Source organism: Zootoca vivipara, chromosome 1, assembly GCF_965207765.1.
Source record: "Zootoca vivipara chromosome 1, rZooViv2.hap1.1, whole genome shotgun sequence".
NCBI classification, from domain to species: Eukaryota; Metazoa; Chordata; class Lepidosauria; order Squamata; family Lacertidae; genus Zootoca; species Zootoca vivipara.
Genome location: NC_142582.1, coordinates 42285084 through 42312354, shown reverse-complemented (window position 1 = coordinate 42312354; position 27271 = coordinate 42285084). Strand labels below are relative to the sequence as shown.

At 42.2% G+C, this 27271-nt stretch overlaps 1 protein-coding gene across 1 annotated transcript; it reads left to right on the top strand.

Moving 5' to 3' along the window:
- On the top strand, positions 1 to 24338 carry LOC118082881 (protein mono-ADP-ribosyltransferase PARP14). Its single transcript, XM_035110752.3, has 18 exons — positions 1 to 289; positions 2182 to 2321; positions 3370 to 3403; positions 3598 to 3795; positions 4971 to 5240; positions 6299 to 6535; positions 7969 to 10235; positions 10866 to 11096; positions 11680 to 11901; positions 13719 to 13800; positions 15599 to 15748; positions 16550 to 16612; positions 17720 to 17887; positions 19047 to 19268; positions 19367 to 19942; positions 21824 to 21969; positions 22308 to 22482; positions 23936 to 24338. Exons 1-18 carry the CDS (start codon positions 94 to 96, stop codon positions 24223 to 24225), a joined length of 5667 nt encoding a protein of 1888 aa, XP_034966643.2. The 5' UTR covers positions 1 to 93; the 3' UTR covers positions 24226 to 24338.
- Positions 24339 to 27271: the final 2933 nt, after the last annotated feature.

The following is a 27271-nucleotide window of genomic DNA, read 5'->3' as shown; positions in this document are numbered from 1 at the left end:
AGTGGGAAGGAAAATCGAAAGTAAAACGAGTCTGCTGTTCTCTCTTCTTGCATTTGAGCGAGAAACTATTTTTAAGCTCAGCCATTTCCCAAGATGGCTGAGCCGGAGGAGGTCTACGTTTTCCCGGTCTTGGTGGAAGCGAATTGGGGCTGCCAGGTTTCCAAAAGTCTGAAGAACAAGCTTTTGCTCTACTTCCAGAGTTCGAAGAGATCAGGAGGAGGAGAGTGCAAGATCCATGTGGAAGCCGGCAAGGAGGAGCGGGTAGTGGTGTATTTCGCAGAGGAAAAAGGTGTGTTGGGGGGAGCTTGTTTGGTTCCCGACTTGTTGACAATATAGGGGAGGAATTCAATATATTTATTGGGGGAAGGAAAGGAATCAATTCCCATGGTGGGACGGTACTTTGTGGGCGCTGTGTACTATGTGTCTACTCAGAAGTAAGCCTCAGTGGAAGGGTTTTGTGTAACAAATACAACATATGGCGTTCTGTTACTTGGACGCGTCCACTGCCTGCGCCCGCTGATTGAGGATGGTTCACCTTAAAAGGTGTTTTGACGACTGACTGCGAAAGATTAATATTCTTCGACTTTGTTTTAGTTAATACTGTATACAAGTCGCCGAGTTTTAGAAGAAACCCTTCCAGTTGCAGAAACGGTGGCCTTGCAGCGGGAACGGAGTGAATAGCAGCAACGCCAAGCACAGTTTTTTTAAAAAATAAAATAAAATAAAAATAAGTATGAGGAAGAAAAACCAGGAGGCAAACAGATACCAGTACATGGTAGAGTAAGCTTATACATGCTTACAGGGGAGCAATTTCCATTGTTCTTAATGGGCCTTCTGCGTAGACATCTATAGGTTTGCCTCGAAAGAGAAGATGAATTTTTTGTTTGCTTGCATATTCTATTTGTGATTGCTTCTCAGCTTTCTTTTCCAGAAATCCATAAATGTTCAGTTTCATTTCTGGTTTCTAAACTCGGGACCCTCTTACATGCTAGTTCTTTGCTTGTGGCTAGCAGTGTTCACTACTTAAACCTGAAATAAATGTAAAATGTAGTATTTCATAGTGAGGGGGTGCAGCCCCTCATTTTGCTAACAATATAAGGCTCTTTACAGCCTCCCATTTACTCTGCATCCTGAGGTTTCCCTCCACTAGTTTGGGAAGAGGTGCAGCCACTGTCCTGTTTCTTACGAAATGCTACATTTTATATTTATTTATTTATTTCATAACCTGTACACTGCTTGATTGTAAAAAAACACACACCTTCAAAGTGGTTTACAAAAGATAAAGCAGTAAAATCAGGAAAAAATTACAACTCTACTACAAAAGTTAAATTACCACAGTACAATTACCTCAACTGTTGATTTACCTCAGCATCATTTGGATGCATTTCTTCCCAAACCAGCTTCAATCTGAATTGAGAAAAAGAATAGCATAGCTGTAGCTATGTCTGGCGTGCTATGGTCCATGGGGTCACGAAGAGTCGGACACGACTAAACAACAAGAACAACAAAGCTGTGTCTACACAGCAGTGTAACTCGTCTTATTTATTTGAGTTGCATGGAGTTTGTGGCTTTGGGTTAAGGCAAGTAAATGCATCTAAACCTCCTTTCCCCAGTTTAAAATACTCAGATTTCCAAGATGTGCCATTGAACAGCATGTATCAGGATTATGTACCTCCCATTCCCCCTATATTACTTATTTCTGCTAATAGAGGTGTAGGACTGATAAAGATTCCCATCAGAAAGCCTCTACCAGTCAGAGGCGTGGTTCTCAGACAAGCTAAATCATGGTTAAGTGTGAACAAGTAAGAGTGTGGGTATTTTGGCTTAGCATTGTGTCTGAACCCAGACTCCTGTTGCCTCGCTCCAGGTAAATCATGAGCTGTAATCAATGCTTGTTCTGTGGCTTATGACTCATGGTTTGTCTGAAGGAGACCCATGAGCCTGGGTTTGGATGTAATCCTGATGCAATCCATGGCTTGCTGGATTGGGGAAGAAGCAAATCACCTGCCATTTTCCCTCTTGAATGCCCATGTAATTGCTTGCTCACAGTTTGACTTTGTTTTATGTGTGGATTAGGTGGACCATTGGTCTGATGGTACGAGGCAGGTTTGTGATGGTATCCTAAGGCTACAAGCTAAGGTTACTTTGATATAATGATGGCTTTCTTGTTTTTCGTTTTAGTGAGGCAAAGAGTCCTTAACATGAATAACCATGAACTTGCTGTGCCTGAAAAAAAGAAATTGAAGCTGACCGTCTCCTTGCCTCCAGAGGCAGCAGCAGCAGCTGACGATGAGCCTCGGAAAGAAGCAAATCCAAGTCAGGTAAATGTTACATGCAGTTTTACTCTGGAACTATTTGCATAGCCAAAAATCTATTTTGCCACTCTGCATTCTGGTCGCCTTAGGAGTGAATTTGCACTTGGGGAATACAGTGTACAGTGGTACCTCTACTTACGAATAACTCTACTTACGAATGTTTCTACTTACGAATGGAGCTCCGTCCGCCATCTTGGATGCGGTTTAGATAGGATTTTTTTTCTACTTACGAATTTTAGATAGGGTTGCTTCGACTTACGAATGCATTCCTATGGGATTCGACTTACAATTTTTTTCTACTTACAAATGTGCGTTTGGAACGCATTAAATTCGTAGGTAGAGGTACCACTGTATATTGCATCTTCCATGCAGAAGCAATTCCAGTAGCTACAGAGGCTGAAACGTGACACAGTGATGGAGACCATGACTAAGAAGGGGGATGCATTTGTTGAGGGTCCCCAAGTAATGTGATGTTCAAACTCTGTCCCTGAGAACTCCAGGATTCCCTGGAAGCTTATCAAGAGTTCCATGAATATCAGGAGTAGCAGAAAAGTTTCCTGAAAGGTAGCTTGTGTTCCCACTACTCTCCTCCTTTGGTTTTTAGGGATGCGTTGGGTGCATTATCGGTTGGTTGGGGTGATAGTGAGGCTCAGCAGGCCTTGCAAATGCCCTGTGTAAACTCTAGGCCCTAGAATGTGTCCCGAAATCCTTTTGCAGCAGCATTAAGGGATCTGTGGCTGGTAGTCTGGGATACCTCAACAGCAATTGGTATGGAAAGGGTCCCTTGAAGTGTGGGACATTAAAACAGCGGCTTTAAATCATATCCATACTTATTCAAAAGTAAACCCCACTATTCAGTGAGACATGTCCACAGGCAGGTGTGCAGAGCACATGACTAAGGCTGAAATTCTGTGTTTTCAACACACATGGGTTTCTTGGCTAGGTAAGTAGGACAGACCATATGGAGGAATATTTCATTGTGTGAACTCGTTTTTTTTAGTCTGTGCCTCTGGGCAGAGGGTCTGCTTTCTGATGCCTTTTGTCTTGCTTTCAGAAACCTGTTATAGCTGAAGAACCCAAAGATCTGGGTAAGTTACTTTAAAAAATATCCTGGGAAGCAACAATGAGATACTTTTTGCTTTTATACAAGCCTTGTAAGTATGCTTCTTTCTGCGAAAGAATATTCAAATTCTGCTATTTGGAGAATTATTTTTTATAAAAAAATTGGGATGGGTTTGGCTGGTTTGTAGTCAGTGTAGGAAATGTTGTCTTTCAATTCCAGAACTTCCAAAAGATGTGCCAGAAAAGTTGGTGACCCAGGAAGAATTCAATGAAGTGGTAGTGACGCCTGTGGGGAACGAAGTTGAGCTGGAGACTGTAGAGATGTACTTCGAAAGTAAGAAGCATTCTGGCGGGGGCCCCATTAAGTCCTGCATTAAAGATGGAGAACAATTCATCATCACCTTTGCAAACAAAGAAGGTATCTTTAGACAGGGCTTGTTACATATATTACAACGAGTGGGGAACCTCAGACCCATGAGCCAAACGTTGCCCTTGGGCTTGGACTTTTCCCAGATCACTTCCTTTCCCCAGGCCATTTTTCGTTGGCTGGAACGTAGCCTATGGAACAAAGGAATAAATTGCCTCTACTCCCCTGCTGGCTTTTGCCTCTGGTCCTGCTCGCCCCTGCAGTGTGCTTTATGTGGGGCTGTCCTTGAAGACTGCTTGGAAACTTCAATTGGTCCTGCATTGCTGGGACTAGATGACCCTCTGGATCCCGTCCAACTCTACAATTCTGTGAAAACACAGCAGCCACGTTACTGGCTGGAATTCCATTTAGATCTCATAACCCTTGTTTTAGAACAGCTACCCTGGTTGCCAGTTCATTTCTGGGTTCAATTCAAGGTGTTAGTGTTTAAAGCACTGAAAGACTTGGTCCTCAAATACCTGAAAGACTTCCTCCTTCCCTACAGATCCTATTGGGTGCTAAATTTGACAAAGGGAACCTTCCTGGTTGTTCTGCCACCCTCAGAATTTAACACCAGCAGTGGTGGCTTTGGAGAGGGCATTCTTGGTGGTGGCCCCTAAGTTGTTGAACTCCCCACAGAGGTGTATCTGGCACCACCATTCTGGCAAATACTGAATACTCACTTTTTTACCCTGGCCTTTTGACACTTGAGATGTATATTTGTAGGACTCACTTTATTTTAAGTTGTTTTTAATGTTGTGTTTCAGTTGTTGTGCCATGCCTTGAGACCTTAGATGGAAGGGCTGGTAATAAATTATAATAGTAATGAACAACAACATTAATATTTTATGTAACCTGTCCTGGGCTCAACAGGCTACTAGTATGAATAATGAATAAATTAAGCAAGTATTTATTCTCCATTTTAAACTATCCCCTACCATGAGCCTTGGTGATGAGAGGGTGTGAAAATACAATAACCACCTTAAACATTTTCTCCACATGCTGGGCCAGAAGCTTGAAATGGGATCTTGAGTTGAAGGAGCATGGTGTGAGGAGGCAGGGAATGTGTACACATGTAGAATACGCCAACACTGTCCAGAATAATAAGGTTTTTATTGTGGGTGATGTTATGTTCAGGTATCTGGATTATGAGATTGTTGTTATTCTTTGTGCTTCTTTCCAACTAGATGCTCAGGAAGTTTTGAAAAGAGAGAGCCATGTAGTAAATAAAACTGCACTTCAAGTCAGACAGCCCCAGCAGGAGGCTGCCCAAGCTGCGCCACAAATGTCGGCTTCTCTCGCTGTTGTTCAGAACGATTTGCAAGAGGCCGTAGACGAATGCATGCTAGTTCTGTTGGTAGAGAACACCAGTGGCTTATCAGAATCTGACAAGGATTTCACTGTGGAAATTTTGCCAGAGCTCAGTGCTGCTGTACTCAGTTTCATCAAGCCTATAGGTAAGAGAGAGAACGGATAAAACGTACTAAATAAGGTCTCCTCCTCGCCCCCCTTTTAAATGAGCCAGGCAAATGGAAAAGGAAAGGAAAATGGGTTTCTACTCAGTGTTGACCTTGTTGCAACTTGCCCCATAGTGTTTAACTTAGGAATAGGGCACAGGTGGACCTCTAGATGTAGCTGGTCTCTTTAAGTCCCTTCAGCCCCAGCCAGGGATGATGGGAGCTGCAGTCCAGTAATATCTGGAGGGCCACAGGTTCCCCATCCCTAGCTGAAGTGATGGTGCTTCTAAAACTGAGCAAATGTCTGAAACCTTTGTTTCGTTCCCTCCTGAGACAGTGCTTGCCACCTGCCATGTTCAGAAATGCCTGTATTAAAAATAATGTCCTAAAATTTATCTACCACCGCCTAATGCACCAGTGCACCTTTTTGTCTGTTTAAAATCTTTAAAATTTGTGTTTAGTCCAGGCCTGCCAAGCTTTTAGCCCTGCAGATGTTGCTGAACTACAATTCCCATCATCCCTGGCTGTTGTACATGCTTGCTGGGGCTGAGCAACATCTGAAGGGCCAAATGTTCCCCACCCTTGAACTCCCCAATGCATTGGTTGAACGTTGCAGCTCCTGGTGTGATACTTCTGAATGCATGTGTTTGCTTGGCAACTCTGGATTGTCCTGTCTGTTTGACAAGAGTTGTGCCATACTGGGTATAGCAAGAAGACACATGGTCTTTCTTTTGGATTGCATTAATTTTGCCATCACAAAGGCAGCAGAGGAGGGAAAGGTTCTATTGCTACAGTCATCCTGGTCGTATGAACAGAAGGGTAATTGAAGGAAGATATAATGAGTCTAATCAGAATGGTTCTTGGGGACGTGAATTTGGAACTGGAATGAGATACAAGAAGAGGAGATAGGGAAGACAAGGTGAAACCCTGTGCGGTGGAGAGAAATAATGGGAAAAGATAGAAGATGTGAGTGACTGCACCTTAGGGCAGCTTGGTGAATACTCAATACACATAGTTAATTGTGTTGCTTACTGCTATTTATTTAAATTCTCTTTTAGAAATAGACCAATTTATCAAAGACTTCAATCAGTACCATAGGGCTAAGCAAGTACACATTTCTGCACGTTCTCTGGAGGTGACGAAAAGCATTCTGGTAGAAGACATCCCTCCCGGCATCTCTAGGGACTTCATCAGTGTCTATTTTGAAAGCAAGAAGCATGGAGGTGGACTAGTGTCAGATGTCGCCTACCTTCAGGAAGAGAATTCAGCCGTGGTTACTTTTCAGGATAGCAAAGGTAATTTGTACTATTAGATAAGGTGGGCTCATAATCCTGGATTATTGCAAAAAGCAGGGTAATAATCATTATGATCAATGTATTTTGGTGGTAATCAGGTGGCTTGTAGGCAGAGAAGGTAGGAAGAACAAGAAAACATCAACTTGACTAGCATTCTGACTTTTGGGAGGAGAATGAAGTACAATATGCAGCAAGAGTCCCCAAGTACAGTACCAAAATACAAACATCAGAAAAAACCAACAAATATGAAAATATACTTGTAATGTATTTAAGAAGCTTATGAAAAAGTAAATAAACATTAATATAAATGGGACAATTAACAACACACCATGGAACAACTGGTTACGGATCTGTTTTCATGAATGTCATTTTCACATATGACCCAGTAATCTTAAAATCTTGGGAAGAGTATGTTCAACAAATTGCTCATGTTCATCAGTGGCAGAATTAGTCTCTTAACTGAGCAGCTGTCTTGTATATAACAGCCTATTAATAATGTCAATGAACAAATAAATACTTGAGTACATTGAAGGTACAGTATATTTTCATATTTGTGGGTCTTTCTGTTGTTTTTGTAATTCTTAGAAGAGAAAAGTTTGCAAAGCTAACATTGGCTGTGGTCATACATCTCACTAAGCCATGGTTTGTTTCATGAATTTTCTCTCATGAGCAAACAAGCCACGGTCTCATTTCTCCAACCTCTTTTGCAATGAGGTTTGAGAGGCTGCTCTAGGTCTCTGCTGAATATAATATAGGAAAACAGCCAGAGTTGCCAAGGTGGCCTGTCCATGTGAAAGCCACTAAGCCCTATTGAACACTTCTGAGTAAACATGCCTAGGTTTGCATTGTAATAATTTATCCTAGGCTATACTGTATTAGTTTGTGGAACTGATGTATTAGGAGAAACACAGCTCATCCCTTGAGTTTAGTCTTGAGTGTAGTCAGTTGTTTTGATTGCAAAGCGGGGGCACAAAACAAAATACAACCCTCTGCTTTGGAAACTGCACCAGTTTTAGTTTGAGAGAAGGTAGGAAATTTGAAAGCAATAGTGATGAGGGTGTTGGCAGGGCTGGTGAAGGAAAGCAGGCTGGAATGGTGTACTGACACAGCTAGGTGTGGCTGAAGGAACAAGCAGGTGGATATTTGACCCTTCTGACAGAAATCAGGAACTCTTCCAGATAGTGAAATGGCCACAAGGAAGGCAACTGGAAGTGATCCTGAGCAGTCTTGGCATCTGAAGGAGGGAAGAGAAACCCTCTGGCCATGTGGGGTGATGATTAGATTATAATAATGAACTGTATCCAAGTCTAATGTAGTGTGGAGGGGACTATGCAGTGCAGAGCAGTAAGTGTTGGGTTGCATAGAGGGAGTTGCACGCTAATCCGGACTTGACATTTATGGAAGTTTTGTCCCATCTTTCTCTTTTTTTAAAGATGTAACTACCATCTTGAAGCGGAAGCATTCTTTTAACAGCGTGCCAGTTCTTGTTCATCCATACTATGCCTCTTTGGGAGCAGCTCTCTACGGGAAAGAGAGACCACAAATTAGGATGCCGGACCCAATTGGACTGCCTATAGATCCCTACCACTGGCAGTTTTTACAGCAGAATCCACAGGGACTTCAGGAAATCAGCCATGCAATGGCAGGTTGCTATTGTGAGGTTGAGTGGCCTGCTAGGCGCTGTTCACACCCAGAAATTGCCCTGCGGCCTTCTCTTGCCTTATCTAAGCAGAAAAGCTTCCTGGTCAAGACCTGGCAAGAAAATGTTTCTACCCATTTGACACAGTTCCTGTCCAAGCAGAAGGTTGCCAAGTGTGTATTGAATGCTGAGGTCTGGGAAGCCATAAGAAACAACATAGTAAAAGATGACATTTGGATCTTGCCCGATATTGCAAAGGGGGTAGTTGTCTTGGTTGGGGCACCACAAGCTGTCAGGTGCTTGGAGGAAGAAATGCAGGTGCTCATTGAAAAAGCTGCTAAAAAGATTGAAAGAGAGAAGCAAACAATACAGGAAACTGTTCCTGTTGTTTCTGGAAAATACACTATTTTAAACAATGCTGGACTACATGATAGTATTCACATGGAGTACCCAGATCTAAAGATTGCATATGATGCTTCCAAAGGGCTTATAACTCTGCATGGTGTAGCTGCTGAAGTTTTTAAAATAAAAAGCGACATCTTCGAAAGGATATCCCGCATGGACCAACGATATGTTGATGTTCATCCTTACATTGTTCTTTTTATGCAGCATGTAGATAATGAACATCTATCGCAACTCTTATTTTGGTCCAAAAAGATCAATGCATTCTATGAGCTTGAGGGGGAGGCAGTTCTACTGATTGGGTCAGCTCGCCAGGACCTTCAAAGGGCTGAGGAAGAAATGAAGATGAAGTTGACCTGCAAATGTGTTGAACTGGAGGACAACTCGATTCTCGGAAAGAGAGAGTGGAAAGAACTGATCAACAGTTTGTGCAAGATTGTACAACTGAATAATTGTTCAAGTGAAACCATCAGAATTCAGGAGATGGAGGATCAAATAGTGATTGCAGGCTATTTCGAAGATGTAGGCAGTGCCTATCAGAAGATCTTTGATTTTGTCGACAGAAACACAAAAATACAAAAAACCATCAGGACTAAATCTACAGCAGTTACAATGTATGTGAAAGAGGAGAAGCGCAATAGTTGGCTTAACTTGGAGCGGCAAGGCATAACAATCCGTTTTGGCACGCAGGCAAATCGTAGGCTGATTTCCCTGGAAGGACCACGGGTAGAAGTCCTGAAGGGACTTGAGCTCTTGCAAAACACCCTGTCCTCTCTGTATTGTACTGAAATGGTAATAGATAAACCAGGAGCCAAAGAATTCTTCAAGGAACAAGAACATTTATATGTTAATGGTGCCAGACAACAATTTAACTGTTTGATCAGGATTCAGGAAAGCTCAGAAGAAAGTGAAGAGGAGGGCAGAGATGTGAATAGACCTGAAGAAAAGAGACTGCCAAGCTGTGAAGTTAAGCTAAAAGATGGCATCGTAGTAGCTGTTCATAAGGGTGACTTGACCCGTTACTCGGTTGACGTTGTGGTCAATGCATCCAATGAAGACCTGAAGCACATTGGTGGCCTTGCAGATGCGCTGTTAAAAGCGGCCGGCCCGCAACTGCAAAGTGAGTGTGATGACCTAGTCAGGAAGCATGGATGTTTGAAGCCTGGCCGTGCAGTTAGAACACGCGCTTGGAACCTGCCATGTAAAGAATTGATACATGCAGTTGGGCCGAGGTGGAACATTTCAGAAAAAGAGAAATGTACCCAGCAGTTAAAGGAAGCCGTGAAGCGAAGCTTAAACCTGGCAGAAACATATAACCATCGCTCCATAGCCATCCCTGCCATAAGCTCTGGGATTTTCGGATTCCCACTGAAAGATTGTGCCCATACCATTGTAACATCCATTAAGGAGCACTTGGAAGAATCCCGTGGGAGTGGCTGCCTAAAAGAGATACTCCTTGTGGACTTTAACGAGAATACTGTTCGGGCACTGTCAGAAGCCTTGAATGAAATATTCAAAGACAGATTGCTCCCATCTAAGCCTTCCTTAACCTCCCAAACTAACAGCCACACTACAAAGAGTAGGAGAGAACCTCAAGAAGTAACTACGGCTGAAGGTGTGAAAATAATACTACAGAAAAAGGGAATTGAAGACTCCACAGTAAGTTGCTGCAGTTTTTTCAAACTCCTTTTTTAAATAGTGTAGAGAGTGGACTAAATGGTCAATGCAATAAAAATAAAAACTGCTTCAGTGCAGTTAGTTAGAAAAGCACAAAGGTGAAAAAACAAAGGAGATTATAGAATCATAGAATCAAAGAATTGTGAAGCTGGAAAGTACTCTTCTGTTCTTGGGGACCTGCACAGTAGTATTGTGTCTGTGCTGCAATATGTACGAATTGAAGCTTTCTTACACCATTATTGGCCTAGGTGCCACAGAGTAAAATTACAGATGTCTTCTTTCCCACCCCCACAAATGTCTTCTTTCCCACCCCCTACAATAGTTAATGGCTTTTGCAACTTCTTGATTTTGAGTGTGTTAGTTCTTAATTATATTTAAAGTTGGTAGAACTCTTTTGCAGATTCTAACATTTCCCCTCTGTGTTGGAAGTCCAAGAACATCTGGAGGGTTGCAAGTTTTTCATCTGCACGGATGGGCAAGCAGATAAGCGGGACCCCACTTTACTGCGGTGGGGTCGCTGTGGTGGCATTGGCAACAAGGGCTGGGCTGGTGTCCCCTGCCATCATGTGCTATTCCTGGCTTGTCTTTCTCCCTTTTCTTTTTCTTTTTTAGGCGAATGTAATTGTCAACAGCGTTTCCAGAGACCTGCAGCTGGACAAAGGCCCACTTGCCAAGGCTCTGCTTGCCCGAGCAGGAGTGGAACTCCAGGAGCAATTAACCAAAGAAGGCCAAGGAAAGGACATCAAAGAGGGATGTGTGTTGAAAACAAATGGCTATGCTCTGGGTTGCTTACATGTGCTGCATGCCCATTTGCCTTCTTGGAATCAGGGTAAAAAATCTAAGGTATGGCTTTATACTAGCGTCCAATGCAGTGGTGGCTGGTTTCCATTGGGAATGCTGGGGCAGAATGTGGGCAAGCCAACAGAAAGTGGAGCTGGAGCCAATGGCAGGCTGAGCCCACCCTCCTCCCTGCTGGGTTCTACAAAGGCAGCACTAAGGCGGATGAGGGCTTGCTTGTGAGGGAGCAGGCAGGCAGGTGGGGAGCTGCCTGCAAGCAGACTGAGGTTGGAGGGCACTGCCCCCATTTCCCTCAATGGACCAGCTTCCACTAGTCAGGTGTTCAGAAAAACTGACCAGAGATGTGTTATGCTCCAATTTCAGTTGGGCCTTCAGCCAGCCCATCCAGATTTTAGATGTTTTTCATCTTGCTGGATTGGGGAAGTTCAGCATCGACCCATTCAACTCACACGCATTTCCTTTTATCTGGATTAATCCAGCTGTGCTGGCTGTCTTGGAAAGAGCTTGCATTTGTACAACTAATTTGATTTGTCTTGGGAACCATTTAATTGCAGATATCTAGAAGATGCCACCTATCAAGAAACGCTTAAACTGCAGGTTCTAAAATGTTTCCTTTTCTGGCCTCCAGATCCTGGGAGACATTGTTGAAGAATGTCTGGAAACCACTGAGCAGCTTGCTCTGAATTCCATCGCGATCCCAGCCATTGGGACGGGTAACTTACAATTTCCCAAGCAGTTTGTTGCTAAAGCAATGTTCGATGAGGTGTTCAAATTCAGCCAGAAAGTGAATCCCCGCTCTCTTAAAGAAGTTCATTTTGTTCTGCATCCGAGTGATACAGGTACCATCAAGGTAACTATCTCTTTTGCAGCATCCCTTTTGTTAAAGACAGCTATTCGGTATTAAAGATAGCTTTAGAAGATCCTAAGTGTTTCAAGAGCAGTCTCTCTCCCCCGCCCCCCAAAATCAGATCTAGCATGTCCCTCAAAATATAAAGTTTCTCCTTATTGTATGGTCAATGTGTTATCTTGCTCCCATATTGTACATTAGCACACGGACAGTGAGGCAGAAAAGCTGGCTGGGACAATCTGCATCAATGAAATTACTGCATCAGTGCAATAAAAAAATCCTCTTCCAGTTTGATAATATTCTCTAACATCATCCAACCTGTTCTACTTTTCTCAACTAGGTGATAAAAGCTAGATCACAAATACTCAAGTGCCACATAGAAATGTGACCCCCTGCCCACCAAATGTGTGTTTTGTGGCTTCTTCTCCTTAGACGGGGGTAACCAATGCAGTGTCCTCATGTTGTTGTTGGACTCCAACTGCCATCAGCCCCAGCCCTCATGACCAATGGTTAGGGATGATGAGAGTTGTAGTCCAATAACATCTGAAGAACAGCACATGAGCTACTCTTGTCCTAGGAAAATGGAGGGAAGGAGAATTTCACTCAAACTGCAGGATAGCCTTTGTCAACTGGTGCCCTTCAGATATTTTGGACCACAACTGATTGGAGCTTTAGTTCAGAACATCTAGACAACACCAGGTTGGCAGAGGCAGCTGTCAAATTTGATGTCAGTCAGTCATTTCTCAGTGCTGGATTGGTTGGGAAGTGAAACAAATGGGCACTGAAGCTATGCAACTTGATTATCTGGGCCATTTGATCCCCTCTGCTTAGTGTTAGATGCTACAAAAGAATGCAGCCCACGTCTTGTGTATTGTCAAAAATGGATCTTGCTTGAGTAGTATTTGCAAGCAGATTTTCTGCATTACAAAAGCTGGTTCTTTTGCGCCATAAATCACTGGAAAGGAACCTCTGGCTCACTGGTGCAAATTAATCCTAGCAGGTTTCCCAATTTTGGTTCTGCTAGTCATGCAGACAAGAATGCATTAAACACACACACCGAGTCCTACCCATCTTTATGAAAGAGACTTAAACTTTAGAGGCAGTGCCGATGCTCTTTCAAACCTCTCATCTAAACAGTTAAAATGTAAACATGGCTTCATAATTTCAACAGAATGACTGCAAAGGCAGTGATGTTCCAGAAGAAATAAAACATGGCATCCTTCTTGTCTCTTTTCCTGATAATGTGTTTATTATAACAAAACCCCAAAATAAAAAAATTCCTTCAGTAGCACCTTAAAGACCAACTAAGTTTTTATTTTGGTATGAGCTTTCGTGTGCATGCACACTTCTTCAGATACAGTGAAATAGAAGTCCCCAGGCACTTATGTAGAGAAGGGGTGGGGAGGGGTGGGGATGGGGAGGGGAGGGGGGATCACTCAGAAGGGTGGTGCCATCTCAACCCTTGCTTTTTCATGCAAAACCATTTGCAGTCGTTTTCGGTCATCAACAGCTATCAGTCAGTCAATCACCCACTTCCACCACCCTTCTGAGTGATCCCCCCTCCCCTCCCCATCCCCACCCCTCCCCACCCCTTCTCCACATAAGTGCCTGGGGACTTCTATTTCACTGTATCTGAAGAAGTGTGCATGCACATGAAAGCTCATACCAAAATAAAAACTTAGTTGGTCTTTAAGGTGCTACTGAAGGAATTTTTTTATTTTACTTCGACCCAGACCAACACGGCTACCTACCTGTAACCAAAACCCCAAAAGCCTGCCTGAAGTTTTAACCTGTTTTTATTGTGGATTTTTCCCCTCTAGGCATTTACAGATGAATTAAACAACAGGCTGAATCCCAGCCAAACAAATATAGTACCTGACAGCTCCCAACAGCTAGGTCAAGGTAAATCTTGTTTTCAGAAAATCCCACCAGGCCCTGCAAAAACAAAAAGCAAAACGTTTGGAGCTTGACCCAGAAATATTGGGAATTCTGGAATCTCCTAATGAGGAAGAAAAGCTGGAAGAACTGAGGAAAGCTGCAGAAAACATTTTGAAGATCAAGGTTTTCATGTAAAATAAGGGAGAAGATGAGCCAGTATATATTTAGTCTCTCTACATAGGCCAGTATCCAAATAGCAGCAGAGCTAGTTCTGTGACGCCAAATGTATGTGCATATTTTTCTTTAAACAAGAGTCCTGTGTGCCTTGTGACAAACTGCATTTTGAAATGGGACAATCAAAAAGTACTTTTGTGATATGTTGTGGGATAGCCCTTAGAACAGGAAAAGCTCACAGGTTCCACTGGGCTACTACAAGCATCTTGTCTGAACCTAAAGCAGCTCTTTGGAATCCTGGCCATGACTCTAGCAGTGAAGTTAGTCCCAATAAGCAGTGTGAAGGAAACTCAAGTAGCAGTGAGTCTAGATCTTGCTAGGTACCCACCCCTCCGCTTTTCTCTTCTATGGCATGACTTGTGAGAAGCCACCTTCTGTTTCAAACTAACAATTTTATGCCCGGGACTGGGAAAACTCCATCTTTTCCCCAGTGTGGATTCTAGCAAAGGGGGGGGGGGAGATTTTATTTAACTCAGGGACTGGATGCTTTCAACCTCCTCTTCCTTCACTGTTCAGTGGTACCTTGGTTCTCAAACTTAACCCGTTCCAGAAGTTCGTTCCAAAACCAAAGCATTCCAAAACCAAGGTGCGCTTTCCCATAGAAAGTAATGCAAAACAGATTAATCCGTTCCAGACTTTTAAAAACAATCCCCCAAACAGAAATTTAACATGAATTTTACTATCTAATGAGACCATTGATCCATAAAGTGAAAGCAATAACCAATGTACTGTGCTATAAAATAAATAATACAGTATTGTAAATGATAAAAATTTAAATGAATTTTTTTTCTTACCTGCACTGATGATAGTAATTGTTTGGATGGGGGGCTTTTATCTATTTCCACAGTCACACAATCAATCAGTAGCTGAACTGGGTTCTAGACAGTCACAAAAACAAATTAACTGAAAAAGCCTCAAAAACAAAAACGCAAAATAAATAGCAAAAACAGAAGCGCCAAACTTAATCCATTCCAGAAGTCTGTTTGACTTCCAAAATGTTTGAAAACCAAGGCGCAGCTTCTGATTGGTGCAGGTGCCCCGGAAACAATTGCTGACAACTGCATCGGACGTTTGGCTTCTGAAAAATGTTTGAAAGCCAGAACACTTACTTCTGGGTTTTCGGTGTTTGGGAGCCAAGGCGTTTGAGAACCAAGGCATTTGAGAACCAAGGTACCACTGTACTGGGGGCAGAGAAGGGAAAAATGGGCCTGCATGTGCCTGAGGCTTGATGTTGCTCATTCATGACCAGGGATGGCAATGTGGTGCCCTCCAGATGTTGTTGCAGCTCCAGCCAGCATGGGCATTGGGATGGTGGGTTTTGTAGTTCAACCACACTTGGAGGGCACTGCATTACCTACTTTTGAAAAGCTCCAGTCTCTAGCGGGGACCAAATTGGATTCAGCCTGTGCTGCTTTTATTCAATTCAACGTTCTGACTGGGGTGAAAGCTTTATTAAAACGATGAATTGAGGACAAAGAGTCATCTCCTGAAAAGCATTGGGTGGATAAGTAAATATCCTACAGCTAAATGCTTAGGAGAAGGGGAGCCAAATACATAGACACGTATCTCTCTCTTTCCCCCTTTACAGCTTCCTTTGGGAGTATTTCATCGCCGAAGTCTGAAGTTCATAAAATGCAGATTGGCTCAGTTATGTTGCAGGTGGAATGTGGAGATATCACCCAAGAAACCACAGATGCTATAGTGAACGTAACCAATACCACATTTAATCTTAAAGTTGGTATGTTACAAAACCTATGAGGTCATTCCCCGGAACCAGTCTGTCTGTAATTGGTATATATGCCTGAGTGTACGCCCTCCAACCTCACCATTCCAGTATTGATAAGCGAAGGTCTTGTTCGTAGCTATGTGTCAAATTCAGTTGAAAGGAATGATGTTTGTTCTAGTTGCGGAATAAAGTCCCATAGCTACCAGTAGCAGAGGCATGTGGTACACTTTCTACAGAACTATTAAATCATTGCTGCCTTCCACTGCAATATTGGAGGTCGGGGGGTTGTAATTAACATACCTGTGCTTGAGAAATCATATTCCACACACACCCCATGCTCCACACACAGCTGTGTGCTGTACACAAAAAGAAGCAACTGTGTGTATGCTTTGACATCAATAGAAAACCTCAGCCATTCTGTTCTCAGGGATCCTATAGAGGTGGAAAAATTGCCCTGGGATTTCCTGAGCTTTCCTACCCCATTATAGCTTGGTCTTCAGTATCATTCTGCCCAAGTGATAGGGATTTTACAAAGCATCAGATGCAGATGTGTAATAAAATGCTTGTCTCTATATGAGCAGTAGAGAGCTGGACAACAAAGCAGAGCCTTGACTTCGCTTCCAGTTCTTCACCAAGCACCTGATTGTTATCTATCATGGGAATGTTCCTTTTATACCGAATTCAGTTATGCAGGCATGCTACATTCATAGGAACTTAGTTAAGGCTATATGTGCATGTATCCTTTGCTGTATGTGGAATGATAATCTTTACTGGTAATCTTATTTTCTCAGAGAAATGTAATTTTTATTTAAGGTGTTTCCAAAGCAATTCTGGAAGGAGCTGGACCAGGGATGGAACAGGAGTGTGCTCAACTAGGTACAAATCTACTTTTTACATAAGCAGGGGTGGGTTTGGTTCCCCTCCCCACTGCTGCCCAACACTGGTGGTCCGTAGTGAATGCCAACAACTTTCTTGATCTTCAATGCATGAGTAGTTGCAGGCCAGTGAAACATGTTAAATGCTGTTTATGCCTGAAGATAACAGAGTGACTGTTGCTCATTTGCTACTTTGCACTTCCCTGCTCCTTAATTGATCCTTAACAAGTTATTGGATCTTAACTGTATACAGCCAGTACAGAAGTAGTGTCAGTGATTTGGCAGGAAATTGCATGTTGATCATCCACATGGTTATGAAGTGTCCCATGCCATTTAGCTGCAGAAGGTAAAGTAAAATGTTAGCCATCTGTATGTGGGAGCCTTGTCATCTTCCTTCTGAATGGGCTGTTGTTCAATGGTCCCATAAACTTTGGCTGGTCTTGGTAGCCAGTAATTTCTCCAAGTAGTCAGTGGGCTCTGCTTCCTGCTTCACACAGGCAAACTTAAGTGTGTGCTCCTTTTTGTCCCTAAGGGATTCTCAGTTGCGCAGGGAACTTTTGCATCTGTGGAGACTGCCTGCTGCAGAGATTCCTCCTCATTCTGTGAGGGACCAGGAGAATTGTCACGGTCTTGTGGGTGGGGCTAAATGTGCAGCCCTGCTATAGCCTCTTCGGTCCTCAGTGGGCTAAACAGCTTCACAGAATGGTTCTTGCATAGCTGGGGACATAAATGTCTCCCTCTTAAACAGAGCTGCATTGCTTGTCAGTTTATCAGTGGTATAAAGTGCAGGCAGTGAGGGGAGGCCCCACTTGCCTAGAGGGCATGGGAAGCAGCACAGAAAATTGGGTACTTGGGTTGTTTCTAACACCCTCCCTGGTGTGAATGTTGTTGAGGGCAAAACAGCATCTGTCCTAGAAATGAAATATTGCTACTTCAGGACTGGAAGAACAGGATGTCTCTGGAACAAAATTGTGGAAGGATATGGGAGCTCCGTGCATGCAACAATTGTATGCAAAGGCTTCTAAGGTGGAAGGCATATATTCCTCCTGAGCAGAGGCTGCCTTGTTTGTTCCACATATCACTCTCCCCCTCTCTTATTTCTTTTCAGCCACCCAGCCTCATAACAATCTCATATGCACGCAAGCAGGAAACCTGAGGTGTAAAAATGTAATCCACCTTGTGGCTCAAGAAGATACCAAGGCACAAGTCTCCAAAGCTCTCATGGAATGTGAACAAAGGCAATTTTCCTCTATTGCCTTTCCTGCAATTGGGACAGGTCCGTATTGCCTTGAGGGAAAACAATGGTGCAGCAGTAAGTGGGTGGCATAATTGAACTTCCAGTGGTGCTAATGGTGGTGGCTCAGGATTTTTATTCTTTATTCAGCAAAATGTAGACACCACTCAGTTGTAACAAAACTACTAAGTGGTTTACAAAATAGTCCTATATGGCACCACTGTACTAAATAAGAAACACGAGGAAGGTTAAGATCATTAACACTGCTTCTCCACTCCTCATCAGCCCTGCCCTACACCCTCCTTGAGTGTTTTTGGTTGGCTGGGATATTATTTTGAACTTGTGATAATGGTTCTTTCCTGCTGGGTTGAGAATAGAGGTGTGTGCATTATGTGTATGTGTGTTTGGGTAATACAGTATTGTACAAAGGCTTTTTCTGTGTCTAAAAATATAAGCGCTGCTTCTTTATCATTTCTTTTTTCTAAGAGTTTGATTATGTTTATAATGTTCCTTATATTATTCCTCATCTGTCTGTCCAGTAAGAAGCCTGTTTGGTCTTCATGTGTGTGTTTTCAGAGTTTCTTTCATTCTTATTGCCAAAATAGACGAAATAAGTTTATAATCATTGTTTAATAGTAAGATGGGCCTAAAGTTTTTGGGGTTCTGTATCACTTTCTCAGATTTGGAACTTAGTGTTAATGAATGCCTTCTTCCAAGTTATGAAGAAGTTCTGAAGTTCTGAAGAAGTTCTTGGAAGTTTCTTCCAAGTACTGAAGAAGTGTGCATGCACACGAAAGCTCATACCAATGACAGACTTGGTTGGTCTCTAAGGTGCTACTGGAAGGAATTTTTTTTATCCCTCTTTCTTTTTCTTTCCTTCTTTATTCCCTTCCTTCTTTCCTACTCTTCTTTCTCTCCCTTCTTTCCTTCCTCTCTCCCTCCTGCTCCCTCCTTCCCTCCCTCCCTCCCTCCCTCCCTCCCTCCTTCCTTCCTTCCTTAGCTCACTGTTCTAGCACCCGTTATTTTAACGGGCTTCAAGATACTAGTTTTTTTATAATAGGTAGATGTGAGTCTATCAGGTCCTGGCGATTCTCCTATTTTTGCTTGTTGTATGCCAATAGTTATCTCTTCCGTTGATATTGGTTCATTAGGATAGTTGATTTGTTCCGTTGTTAGTCCAGAATTTTTATTATTATTGCAGGTGAAGCAAAACGTGACCCAGCTGCAGTGGCCGATGATATGATAGATGCTATACTAGACTTCATAAGTCGAACACCTTCTCCACAGGTGAAGATTATTAAAATAATAATTTTCCAGCCACATCTTCTAATTCATTTTTGTGCAAGTATGCAAAGAAAAGAAGCTGCACCTAGCAAGCATGGTGACAAATCCTCATCAGACTCCATTTTGTCTAGAATAAGAGGTAAGCAAGACGGCTTCTATATGTGTAGAACTTCTTGACTGCAGATGCATTAAGTAGTTAAAAGAATAACCTGTCCCTGAATTGATGTTCTGTTGCAGATTTCTTGGGCATCGGAAAATCCACTGAGGGAGCTAAACCTACAACACTTTTGGAGAAAACAGTAGAGCCAACCATTTTTCAGATCTGTGGTGATAGCCGGAAGAATGTTGAAGAGGCAAAATCTTGGATTAAGGATCTGATTTTAAAGGGCCAGTATGAAACTGTTGTCTCAGATAAATGGCTCTCAGACTTTGGAGAAAGTGAATATGAAAAACTGAGAGCTCTTCAGCAGCAGCTGCATGTTGCTATTAGGGCAGAGTATAAAGATTCTTCTCCTTCCTTCCACATTGTTGGCATAACCAAAGATGTCTTGATGGCCAGCTCAACAATTAAAAGCATGGTCCAAAGTATGGAGGAGCAGTCAAAGGCAAATATTCTCAGCAACTTTGTAGAGTGGCAGTATGAAGACAATGGGAAATACAAAGCCTTTGATAGCCTGACAAATATGCACTTGGAATCTGCAGCACACCACGTTGAAATAACCATAAGGAACAAACGCTACAAAGTGGACCCAAGTAAACAGTGTGCAGTGGATAACCAGGGGAGAAGCATTTCCCTTCGCCGTGTATCAAAAGGTAAGCTTCTAAGGCATGAACAAATCGATCAGTTCTGTCCCTTGTATTCTCTGTCTCTCGCACACACACACACACACACACTTGTGCATATCCAACATTTCTGCCTCGTAAAGCTCTGAAGGTGATATGCCTTGAGTCCAGATCCAACCCCAACTTGCTTTCTGCCGGCAACCTTCCTGGACATTTGCTTATATTAAAAGTTGCCTGCTGTGTAACCGCATTGCAATTTATGAAGTACGGTTTCACAGATGGCATCAGGGTGGATTTGATTTAAATCAAACTGATTTAAATCACGATTTAAATCACTAGTCAGTAAGGCTTGATTTAAATCATAGTTTTCTACATAAAGACTAATTCTTGCTGGTATAACTTTAATATGCAGGTAGATGAAGATTTTTAGAATAACAACTTTTCATATTAGTTTTTTATCCCCAGTTTAATAGGTTAATCATTCATATTTGGACAACTTTACTGTTGTACTTAGGAAGGAGAAAAATAATCATTACCTTAATAACAATTTAAATAGATTTATTCAACTGAAACAATAACATTACAGCATATGTTATTTGCTTAAACAAACATCCATGTTTGTTAACTAATTTGGCTAAACAAAAACAAAATATATATATTTTAAGAAACTTAGACTGTCAGCCCAGCCTACACATGAAAAACTTAAATACTGTCCACTCCAAACAATCAGAAAAATATTGTTTCTATTCTATTCACTGAACTTCTTGAAACTTAGCACTGAAGGGGTTGTTTCTGTATTCATAGGTTTGTAGAACAATAGGATTAAGGTCTTTTTCTCAACTCTGTTCATGTTATAACATTTTTGCTGTGAAGAAGAGGCATGTGATCTCTGTTGAGTCAAATTCAGTTTTGAGAACTGCAAAAGTAAACCAAGCATCTGTGAGGCAGAGAAACCGCCCAATAATCTTACAAAAACCTCTGGAAGAGCATGACATTGTGAATGGATTAATGGAATTTATTTACCCCCAAAATTAAACATATACAACCTTATTCTACATAATTAAAAAACTAATCTTTATTTCATGATGGAACAACGTTTGGATGGTAGTATATTTTCCTCAAAAAGCATTTTATTTAAAAAAAATCCAATTTAAATCAAAAAAATCAGTTTAAATAAAAAAAATCCGATTTTTTTATTTTTTTAAAAAAAATCATTGATTTTTATCCACCCTGGTGCTGCGTGGGTCTTTTTCTCCTTCTTATTTAGAAACTGAGGTAATGGCTGAAAAATGTATTTTGGCTGAGGCCTGCATAGAGCAGATAGCTAACTTGTTCAGTCAGACCCCACTGCTCTTAAGTCAGCTGCCCAAGAGTTGGTCTTCTCCCATATCATTCATAGCCGTCTCTCCTAAAGGGGCCAGATGTGGGCTTTCAGGCCTGTCTGTCTTGCCCTTAGGAATCTACCTAGGCCAATCTCCTTCCCAACCCTGTTCTTGTGTTCTCCTCAAGTGATTTTGCCTAGCTGGAACAGGTGCACAAACCTTGATAATGACTCACCAATTGAAAATGACAACAGATGGCAATGCCACTCAAAATACTAGCTTGAAACCTCAAACTGAAAGTTCATACCGTAACTGAAAAGTGTCCTGAAATAGGCTTGTATGTCCTTAGTCATGGTACTACAGTGGTACCTTGGGTTACAGACACTTCAGGTTACAGACTCCGCTAACCCAGAAATAGTACCTCGGGTTAAGAACTTTGCTTCAGGATAAGAACAGAAATCATGTGGTGGCGGCAGTGGGAGGCCCCATTAGCTAAAGTGGTACCTCAGGTTAAGAACAGTTTCAGGTTAAGAACAGACCTCCAGTAAACCAGAGGTACCACTGTAACAGCACCATGTTAATTACACAGGTAATCTGGCAGTGGACCTTCCGGAACAGTGGGAAGACATGGGGCAAGTGCAACTCAAAATAGTGGAGCTAAAACCAGAAACTGAGGAATATCAAACTGTCAAGAAGATGTTTCTCCAGACTTGCAGCGTATTTACTATTGAAAAGGTAAAAACATTATTTCCAAAGTCTTGTTTGTTTTTTCTGTGGGGTCCCTCCTTCCATAGTGTACAGCTTATACCAAGGGCCCCTCTAGACATTTTAAAAAAACACACACACATTCATGATAGACCTAAACACAAGAGCATTCTCTCCTCTTGCGGTTTCTAGAAGCTGCTATTCAGAAGCATTCCTGCCTATGACCATTTAGCACTTATGCTACTGGAAAGCAGTAGCTAGTATTAGGTTGATTCACCCTAAGGGTCCAAATCTGTTCCTTTGTTCAAGTGATTTAAAAAAATTTATTCCCAGTGATGATACTGGTTGGTCTGTCTTTTTACTTGTAGATCGAGAGGATCCAAAATCCCTACAAGTGGCAGCAGTACCAAATAAAAAAGAAGGAGATAGATGACAAAAATGGCCATACAAATAATGAGAAGCTCCTTTTTCATGGAACAGCTTTTACATCAATAAAGCGCATAAATGATTCCGGTTTTAATCGAAGTTATGCAGGATTGCATGGTTAGTTGATTATCAAAGTGTGGCTTTTGTATGAATGGCTAGCGACTTTTCATGTGCCAAACACATTATTCTCTCATGTTTCTATGTATGGGGTTAAAAAGAGAGTTATTGTTGTGCATCAGTGTCTGCAGATTCATATACTGTCATTTCAGCATTTACAATACTCAATTTTTGTACCTTCCCCATCTGTGATTATTTTTATTTAATTTTATTATTCGTCATTTACTAAAAGTGCTTCAATGCAACTTACAATTGTAAAAATATATATGCAAACACTAAAGTATGGCATCAAAAGAATAAAATGACATTGACATTATAAAGTAAAAATGCTCATCTTGCAGTATTGTAAAAAGGACAAATTGTACCCCACCCCGCTGCAGTGTGTCTGATTGTGTCTCTATTATAAAATAGGAGAAAATGTAGAAGTATTCCCTTTCACTTGTTACAGTTTATGGCTGAAAAGAAAAACTGCAGCTGCTTGAAACTCTTTTTTGTATACAGTTCATTACAAATTTGGCTGCAAACTGGTTATTGCTATTCATTGATTAGGAAGGACTCTTCTCATTCTCAGAGGCTCAGAAATTTTGGCTGAGCCTTTATTGCCTGACAAGAGTAAGTGTAATAGTGTTCCCAAGGCAAGTGGAGGCTGCATTGGAAGTAGATTTACTCCTTTTTTACATTAGATTTTCTTTTCTAAGAATTCAGTCATCCCCAAATAGTGCAAGGGTAACTTTTGGGTAACTTTCTGCTTTTTAAGGATCTGAGCTGCTTGCTCCTTCTGCAAAAGCAAGGTAAAAAGCCTTTCCTTTTCAACAGAGCTCTATGCAGTACCAGGACAGCTTAGAAACAAGGAGGAGATGGTTCCTCTGCCTTCTTTCCGAGCCTCTGCAGAAATAGTGCCTTGCAGAAAGGCAGGAAAAAGCCGTCCCACCCTGCCCCACTTCCCTTAGATGGGTAAATATCAAGCACAATTGATGGCTTTGCTCCCAAGGTGCATGATCCGAACTCTGCTCACATGGCAGAGCTTAGTTTTGCAAGAGCATCTTGGGATCCAGGCGAGAAGCCACACTGGAGAGTTTTGTGTATCCCTTTCCTTTGCTCTGGTGAGAAGCAAGTTTTTTCTAATTGGTGTGGGGTGCGGGGAGGCAATGAAGGAAAGTTGTGTTGCTAGTGTAAACAGAAAGAAAGCACAGGAAATAGACAAGGTTGAACCTTGGAATGAGTAAAGCACACCCTTAGGCAGACCTGCCATCTAAAAAACCCCTCTTGTTAGCAGCATCACTGCAATGACTTCTTGTAGTCTGCTAATAGGAAAAGGAAACATCCCCAGATACTGTAAGTGTCTGTTAAACTGTTGTTACTGATGTGTGTGTTGCTGGGGCCTTTCAAGAGTGAAAGGATAATGGTACTTCACAATTACTGGCTGCTTTAAACTTTTCATTTATCTTTACAGCTGCAGCATATGGAAATGGAACCTATTTTGCTGTAAATGCCCAGTATTCTGCCTCTGATACTTACTCAAAACCAGAAGCTGATGGGAAAAAGTACATGTACCTTGCTCGAGTACTCACCGGAGAATATTGCCCTGGAGAGCAAAAAATAGTTGTCCCCAAACCCAAAAATGCGGCCGATCCCACTGTTCTCTTTGACAGTGTGACTGATAATGTTTCTAACCCTTCCTTGTTTGTCATTTTCAATGACATCCAGGCGTATCCAGAATATCTCATCACTTTTAAGAAGTAAACTATCCTCTATCTTGCACTTACCCGGATGAAAAGAAGTGCCTCTTGTTATGTAGTAGCATACTGATACTATATTTACCTGTACATCAATTACGAAATAAAATGTTGATTTTACTTGCCGAGTAAAAATTTTTTTTTAGTTTTAATTCTTGAAGTGGAAAGTTTGGAAGGGTCGAACCTTTTCAGGTTGCCCAGCGTGTTTGAAACTGGGATAAACAATGGACAATTGATTAGGAAAGGTATAAATAAGTTTAGGAGGAGAATAGCATGGCTAAGGAGCAGAGTCAAGGAAGGTAAGAGAGGCAAGAGAATTCCTTTAGTTTTTTTATTTTATTTTTAGTGACGCGACACTTAAAGCATCACTCTTTCAAATTAGAACCAGTGAAGGCCCTGTGTGAGTGTCTGGAGGTGGTTGGAGGATGGATGGCAGCTAACAGATTGAGGTTGAATCCTGACAAGACAGAAGTACTGTTTTTGGGGGGCAGGTGTGGGGGACTCCCTGGTCCTGAATGGGGTAATTGTGCCCCTGAAGGACCAGGTGTGCAGCAATTCTGCCCCTGAAGGACCAGGTGTGAGACCCTACCTGCCCGCGGACTGCCTTGCCAGAGTGGTGCATGCTCTAGTTATCTCTTGCTTGGACTACTGCAATGCACTCTATGTGGGGATATCTTTAAAGCTGACCTGGAAACTACAACTAATCCAGAATGCGGCAGCTAGACTGGTGACTGGGAGCGGCTGCCGAGACCGCATAACACCAGTCTTGAAAGACCTACATTGGCTCCCAGTATGTTTCCAGGCACAATTTAAAGTGTTGGTGCTGACCTTTAAAGCCCTAAACGGCCTCGGTCCAGTATACCTGAAGGAGTGTCTCCACCCTCATCATACTGCCCAGACACTGAGGTCTACCGGCCTGCAGAGGGCCTTCTGGCAGTTCCCTCACTGCGAAAAGCCAAGTTGCAGGGAACCAGGCAGAGGGCCTTGTCGGTAATGGCACCTGCCCTGTGGAACGCCCTCCCATCAGATGTCAAAGAGAAAAACAACTACCAGACTTAAAGAAGACATCTGAAGGCAGCCCTGTTTAGGGAAGCTTTTAATGTTTGACAGACTATTGTATTTTAATATTTTGTTGGAAGCCGCCCAGAGTGGCTGGGGAAACCCAGCCAGATGGGTAGGGTATAAATAATAAATTATTATTAATTAATTAATTATAATTCAGCCATACCTCGGTTTATGATTGCTGCGGTTTGCGATCAATCGGTTTCCGAACGCCGCGGACCTGGAAGTGCTTACATCCGGGTTCTGCGACGCGCAGGTGTGATCTGCGCAGCGCGCGCATGTGCAGAAGCGATTGAAGCATGCGCAGAAGTGCTCTATGGGTGCTTTGCGCTTCCGCTCCGTTTACGGACTGCTCGGGGAGTGACCGGCTCCCCGGAACCAATTGAGGTCGTAAATGGAGGTACCACTGTATGTAGTTTTCCTCCCCTCCAAAATCAATTCAACTTTTCATAATCTAAAACATTTTCCTCTCTAAATTAAAAGAACGAAGTATTCCAACTAAAAGACGAAAATGATTTGTTTCATTTGATCCAGGACACGTCACGGACCAGTCCTGAAAATGTGGAGTAACGAACTTTGTTCATGTGCAGAGTACATCAGAGTAACTGTAGTCAGCCTCTAATGTCTGAGATTAGGGAGAATAATTTCCAGGCAGTGTTAGAAACGGTCTTGGATATGAAAGGAGCCAAATGGCACCTTAAACTTAGGTTATGGGTGCAACAACGGAATGTCTACAAGAATACAAAGGTGAAAATGAACTGCAGCTAAAATGTTATATTCATTTTTTACATGGTCTAGTGACTCTAGTCCTTCCCCTGCCCACCCACCTAATATTCTTAAGAAGGTCTCTTCTCCAGTCTTTAGGGAGTAGCTGGAAGTGGGGAGGCAGAAAAAGGTCTTTTCCTTCCACTCTGCAGTTTTAATCGGATCTTAGGCGCAGTACTGCACCCAGAGCTCAGAAACTGCTCACGCTAATGAAATTCCCTGTCGCAAAATGCGCCCAGGACAATGGGAGTTTCAAACACTTGTTCCCAGGTTTGGGAGGATGTAGAATCACTGTGATATTTCGACAGGCATAGACCCCAAACTTCATTTTAGAAATTCACTGACCAGCTCACAAGCAAGCAAGAAATAATAGCGCCAGCATTTTCCTCCAATCAAGATAGTCTTAATTTAAGCTAAGGATAGATGTTGTTGGAAGCACATCCACATCCCTTTTTCCGGAAATGCTCTGGACTTGCACGTCGCTCAGATCAGGCTTCACTGGCCCACCCAGCAGCTCCTGCAGCTTTTAATGAGTGGATGCAGGGAAACATAGTAGTTAATGCAGACTTTGTTTAGTACAAGCTAGCCATCGTTTTAGGTTGGAATTAGCTGAGTGGTGTTGAGAGCTGATTGACAGAAATGCCTCCACACACCTGTAGGTTTATGGAAGTATAAAATGTGTGAAAGCTTTTTGTTGCAGGTGGGTTTTTATTTTATTTCATAAAATTGCTTGACATTCTCTTAGAGATGTGCCCCAGTTATCCTAGTGGAAGAACCTATACTGGTTACAATATCTTGACCGGAGACTGTTTTATGAAGACATGTTAGTTCTGTCTAATTAAATTAAGGCTCCAATAAACACCCCGATTTCACAAAAACACATTCATGTGATTCATTCATCAAAAGTAAACATGAGCTTAAAAATCATCACATTGTATTCAACACAGCACTACCCGTAGTTAAATGTTCCATCAGTGCAAGGATCTTTTTTTGTGTTCTCCCCCACCCTTCCCATTTGTTCTGGGGTATTCTCGACTATCCAGAGCAGATTTGGGGGCACTCAGCAGGAGGAAAGGGGAGAAGTGCCCTTGCCCTAGTGTACAAATTAATTTGAATGCAGCCCACAACTGAATAAATTGCACACACAATATGTTTATACTTCATATTTATACATATAAAATCACAGTTGCCCACATGGGATTAATAAAACTTGTTACTCAGTTTAT